The following is a 6,000-nucleotide window of genomic DNA, read 5'->3' on the forward strand; positions in this document are numbered from 1 at the left end:
GGTCGGAATCAGTAAGGTCCAGTATTGTCCACACCGGTGCGTGGTCAGACCACGTGATTGTGCCTATGTCCGTGTCAACCACCAAATTTTGTAAGTGTTTATCAATGAGAAAATAGTCCAAGCGAGAATACATATTATGGGGGTTTGAGTAAAAGGTGTATGTACGTTCGGTAGGATGTCGCTGTCTCCATATGTCAACTAAACTCCAGGTGCTCATCAGGAGAGACAGCTGAGAAGAGGCTTTCCAACCTCCTGCAGTTTGCCGATTAGATGTATCCAGCCTCGGATTGCGCACTAGATTATAGTCTCCTCCCCATATGATTGGTCCTTCAACAAAAGCCAACAATTTCTCCTGGACATCATGTAAGAACTGGTCTTGGCCTGAGTTAGGCGCATAAATATTGACAATGGTTAGAGTCTTGTGATCACAGAGTAGCTTAAGAAACTGGAAACGGCCCAGGGGATCAGCCAAGGAGTCCTTCACAGTAAAAGTCACCGTGTTAGCAATCAGAATGCCCACTCCAGCATACTTGGAGTTCTTGGTGCTAGCGGCCAGAAATAGAGTCGAATAGTTCTGCAGGCGCAAAAGATGTTCATGCCGTTTTCGGAGGTGAGTTTCCTGGTTAATGGCAATATCAACATGATGGCGTAATAAATCTCGAGCTAACAGTTGGCGCTTTGCAGGGGAATTTAGGCCTTTGACGTTTAGTGACCAAAATTTTAAAGCCATGAGTCATCCGGTAGATTCTCCTGTGTAGCCCCCAAACATAAAAAGAAAAAGAAGAAATCAAGCATTGCTAGAGAGAGCAGATCTCTGCTGAGTCGGCGTTCTTTCTGTAGTGGCTCATATATGAACGGTATTTCTTCCCATCCCAAACCCAAAACACATGTATCCGCCATTCGGATACCTCCCAAATCAGGGGTCGTAGTCACCTACGGTAAGGCCGCCCACCTAGCAGCGTATAGTAACAAACAAAAAGTAAAAATGAAGTAAAGCCTTGCTGTAGAACAGTGGAGTCCATTTGACACCCAGCTACAGATGATCTGGCGTTGCAGAAAAAAAAAGTAATCAATGTGGAGTAGTGCAGTTTCTGGTCAACGCACCGATGATTGTAACGAAGAGCCTGAAGGCCCTCTCTGGCGTTCCAATCGCCGAGAGTCACCAGCCCTTTGCCACCTAGGAGTACTAGACAATTTCCCTGTGCGAGACAGGTTAGGAATGGCAGAAGGTGGTAGCGAAAATTTAGTTTTACGAAAGGCTTCAGCCGCCTCCGCCATGTCTTTGACCCGATGAGTGACCCCATCAACCGTGAACAGTAAGCTGAAAGGAAAAGTCCAGCGGTATCGAATGTTGTTTTCCTGGAGTACCATAGTAGCCGGTCGCAGGTCAAAGCGTTTTCGCATAGTAGAGGCTGCCAAATCATTGAAAATATTCAATTTATGAGTTTCCCAAATCCACTCTTTTTGTTTCCTGGCGGCCGTATAAAGGAGAGATTTTTCCTGGAAAGTCTGAAGGCATGTTAAAATGTCTCTGGGTTTTTCAGTGTTACGGGGCCCTTGTACCCTGTGCGCCCGTTCAATATGAAAGATCGCAGCGTTCTCCACCGATTCTCCGTCTCCCCCGGCTTCCGATTGCAAGATAGTGCGAAAGATTCGAGTCACCACTTCTACGCAGTTCGAATACTCAGGGAGTTCAGGTACACCCCTGATGCGAATATTATTGCGGCGGGATCTATTTTCAAGGTCCTCGACCTTTTCATGTAAGATGTTAATAGTGGCCTTAGTCTGCTTCGAGTCGCCCGCCATTTTATGCAGATCTTCCTCATGCTGTTCAACACGAATATCTAATTCATCCACTCTGTGTCCCACCGCAGCCAGCTCTTCTCTTACCTCGGAGATAGATGTTAACAAATCTTGTTTATGCTGCTTAAGATCGCGCCTGAGGTCTATGAACCATTCTCTAAGCTCCGTCCGGGTGGTAAGTTCGGCAAAGGACACAGGCGCAGCATGCTCACAATCGAGCTCCGAGGTCTCACTCACGGCCTGCTCCGCCAGCATGTCCGCGACATTATCAGCTGATTTGGCATCGGAGAATTGCGTTAAATCAAGGTTTCTACGTTTCAATGCCATCTCTTCCTTATCAGGCTGGGTGCCTAGGTGTTATTCGTTCGGAGATCTTAAAAGATCATAGAAAAAAGGCTTTAAGCAAAAAAACGCCGCAGGGAGCTCTCGCTTCAGGCAACCATTCCCGGCGATGACGTCAGCGCGCCCCCGACCCACTCGACTTTTGTCTAACTCCTACTGCAGGCGGCTCCTTCCGTACTTTGGGAGATCTCTGCCTGCTGCGTGTTTTAGGGTTTTTAGTAAGCCAGAGATCCATTACTTCAAAGGAATTAGAAAGGCTGGCCGGAATCTCGATTGTCTTACTCTGATAATCGGATGTATGTGTAAGATATTGAATAAGGAGCTTTCTCCTTTCCTTTTAACCTTATTTCATGTGCTAATGAAAGATGAGATCATTTAAATCTTTATATATGTGTAAGATATTGAATAAGGGGCTTTTTCCTTCCCTTTTAATCTTATTTCATGTGCTAAGGAAAGGATAGATCATTGAAATCTTTAACTGCTCTTGGTTTAAATCATCCCATCAAAAGGAAAACAGTTATAACAGATATTAGGGAAAAAGGAGTGGAAGGAGCATTCCTCCAGGGAATAGGCCTAGATGGGAAAAAAAAAAATCAGCAAAACGTCAAAGAGCTTGGGTGGGAGAATGCAGATATTCCACCGCTAGGGAGAAGAAAAATGGAGCTGCAATCTTCTTTAAAAGGTCATTGAAGGTTCGAATACTATCACAAAGGACAGGCATGAAAGGTTATAGCGGTTATTTCTGTGGTTGGGCAGTGCCTGGTATTTCTCAATATTTCTGCCCAAAATGTGGACTCCCCAGACTTATTTGTTTATTTAGCTGGACATTTTACTTACTGTCGTTCCAAAGGAAGATCACAACGGTTTACAAAAGTATGGGTCAACACAACAGGGATTCAGTGAAATCTACTGTGATTTTCTAATACATATGAACTAAAAGGGCTAGGACAGCAGGTTCGTAGTACAGAGGTTCTATTTGGGAGGCATTTAGAGAATGTATGGGAAGAGCTGGGGAAACTGAAAGTGGACAAAGCCATGGGGCCTGATGAGGTTCATCCCAGGATACTGAGGGAGCTCAGAGATGTGCTGGCGGCTCCGCTGTGTGACCTGTTCAATAGATCCCTAGAAACAGGAGTGGTGCCGAGTGATTGGAGAAGAGCGGTGGTGGTCCCGCTTCACAAGAGTGAGAGCAGAGAGGAGGCTGGTAACTACAGACCAGTTAGCCTCACCTCGGTGGGAAAAGTAATGGAGTCACTGCTGAAAGAAAGAATAGTGAACTATCTACAGTCAGGAGCATTGCTGGACCCCAGGCAGCATGGATTCACCAGAGGAAGATCCTGTCAGACAACTCTGAAGATAATTTGGGAACAGGAATTAATGCTGGAGCGTGGAATTTTCTATTGGAAAGAAACAATGAGGGTTTCACATCTCTTAATCCATCGAGTTATAAGGCCACAGCAGGACTGAGGGAATCAGGTGAATGCTGGCACTTTGCAACATATGATTGTGCCAGGATGAATCCCTTCTGGGTACAAAATTTGGGAAGTCATTCTCAAAGATTTTGCCCTTTCGTGACCCCAGTGACTTATAAATGAACCATTCTGTGCTCCTTTGTCATCAATGCTAGGCTTCCATCTCGGCAGAGTACATTATCTGATATCTTTCTGGCACCTGCATGCAAACGATATTTAGTAATTAGGAGCAGCGTGGCCTTACTCAGCTGGAACACCACTTGTAAGTTCTAGAGCTGTAAAACTGTATCAGAAAAAGCCACGGGGAAGCCACTGTCTGAATAACCTGATTCCTAATGCGGCCTTTTCCTGCTTTAACATCACAGTTAATTTAGTTGAACATGGTTTTATGTATCCTTCTGGGTATTGCTAATTTTTTAGTGTTCAGTAAAATTATCCAGTGGTGGAGAGAATTCCCCACCGGGAGATTCCAGACCCCACTACTGAACCTCTGGTCCTGGGACGCGACCTACAACAGCGACCAGACAGCTAAAGCAGTGCCTCCCATCCCTCTCTTGGAGGGTCACCTAGCCAGTCTGGCGTTCAGCATTGCCACAATAAATATGCATGAGATAGATTTGCATATTCTGGGACTCCAATGTATTCCAGTCTATCTCACCAATAAGAACATAAGAAATTGCTATGCTGGGTCAGACCAAGGGACCATCGAGCCCAGCATCCTGTTTCCAACAGAGGCCAAATCAATATTCATTATGGATATCCTGAAAACTCAACTAATCAGCTGTGCCTCCAGCCGGGGGTTGGGATACACTGGATGGAAGCAGAGTGAAATAGTAACACAGGGAGCTTTATACTGAGCAGGGATGTAATGGGCTAAAACCAGGACTGGATCAAGCTGACTCCAAAGAGAGGACAGTGGTAAAAGCAGGAGGTGGGGGAAGGCTGTGATATAACAGGGAAATGGTGGTAAAAGAGAAGTAATAGCTCGCAGGGGGTCCCAGCTTGTAAGGCTGACAGCTGGGAGTGAGGGAGTGTAAAGAAGGGTGAAGGCCACAGCGAGAGCAGTGTAAGCAGTGAGGCTTGTACAAGATACGCAGGGAGATCAGAACCAGCTCAGTGATTAACGAGATCCCCAGAGGGGCTTGTGAAGGGGTCTCTGCAGCTCCCGTCCCTCTTAATCCTGGACTCACCTGAGCAGCTGCTTTCTCCTCTTTCTCCTTCCTCTGATCCCGGCTCCTCCCTGATGTACGGCTCTTCCCCTCGCTCAATATGGGATATAATATCCGGGGTGACAGTCAGAGAGCCTGTTCCAGGGATGAGATAAGAGAATCTCAATACACACAATCCTCATTATCTCAAGGAAGCTTTATTGCACCTCTTGCCTCTGCTGCTGACTGTGTAAGGTGAGTGATGCATTGTGCTGAATTATGAAGCAGACCTGAGACATCTGACTGCATATTTGGAGATACAGAGATGGCTGAAGAAACTTGTCATAGTGAGAATGGGGAACATTGAAAACCTGTGATACTGTGACCCCTCCCACCCAAAGACCCTGAATAGTGAGAAGGAGTCTGGGGAAGGGCAGTGCACTGACAAACTATAGGATTCTGTGATTCTCTTCTACCGCGATGGCAGAGGACGAGCTTCTACTCTTTTGAGTCTGCTTTTCAATATTTATTTATTATTTTTTATATACAGAAGTCTCATTCAGGTACTGTAGGTATTTCCCTATCCCCAGAGGGTTTACAATCTAAGTTTTGTACCTGAGGCAATCGAGGGTGAAGTGAATTGCCCAAGGTCACAAGGAGTGACAGCAGGACTCGAACCCTGGTCTCCTGGTTCATAGCCCACTGCTCTAGCCACTAGGCTATTCCTCTTCCCTGAACAATGCTCTTTTAGCTTTAACTGCTTCCTTTATCTTACTATTAAACAATCCTGGTAATCATTTGGTCTTTCTTTAAACATTTTTAATACATAAAATACATTTTATCTGGGCTTCCAAAATGTATTTTTAAACAATGTCCACTCCTCATGTGTTATGTCTCTGGATCTGGGGCCGTGGTAAGATTGTGTCTACCTGCAGGCTCTTACCATTGGCAGGTGGACCCATGCGAAGCAGAGAACGGCCAGGACCTTCACCCATACTAGCCCACATTCCCCTCAAGTAGAGCCTTTGGGTGCCAGGGCCGGTAGAACTTAGGCATGGGTCTGCGCTGAAGACAGAATAGATGGTCCAAGGACAGGATAGGGTTGTGAGCAAGCAGTGGTCAGGCATAGCCAGGATCCAGGAACAGGTTAAAGGTATTTGTATCTGGGGGTGAGGTCTCTGTATGTGTGTGGATGGGGTGAGGTATCTGTCTCTCTGTATCTGGGGGTGAGGTGT

At 46.0% G+C, this 6,000-nt stretch overlaps 1 protein-coding gene across 1 annotated transcript in view; it reads right to left on the reverse strand.

Moving 5' to 3' along the window:
* Positions 1-5,760, reverse strand: part of LOC115091642 (oocyte zinc finger protein XlCOF6-like) — a 28,988-nt gene extending 23,228 nt beyond the window's left edge. Inside the window, exons 1-2 of the mRNA XM_029601805.1 lie at positions 5,709-5,760; positions 4,808-4,921 (exon numbers count right to left, since the gene is read on the reverse strand). Coding sequence (XP_029457665.1) covers positions 4,808-4,921; positions 5,709-5,760 — 166 coding nt within the window. The remainder of the gene's footprint in view (positions 1-4,807; positions 4,922-5,708) is intronic.
* Positions 5,761-6,000: the final 240 nt, after the last annotated feature.

The sequence above is a fragment of the Rhinatrema bivittatum genome, chromosome 5, assembly GCF_901001135.1.
Source record: "Rhinatrema bivittatum chromosome 5, aRhiBiv1.1, whole genome shotgun sequence".
NCBI classification, from domain to species: Eukaryota; Metazoa; Chordata; class Amphibia; order Gymnophiona; family Rhinatrematidae; genus Rhinatrema; species Rhinatrema bivittatum.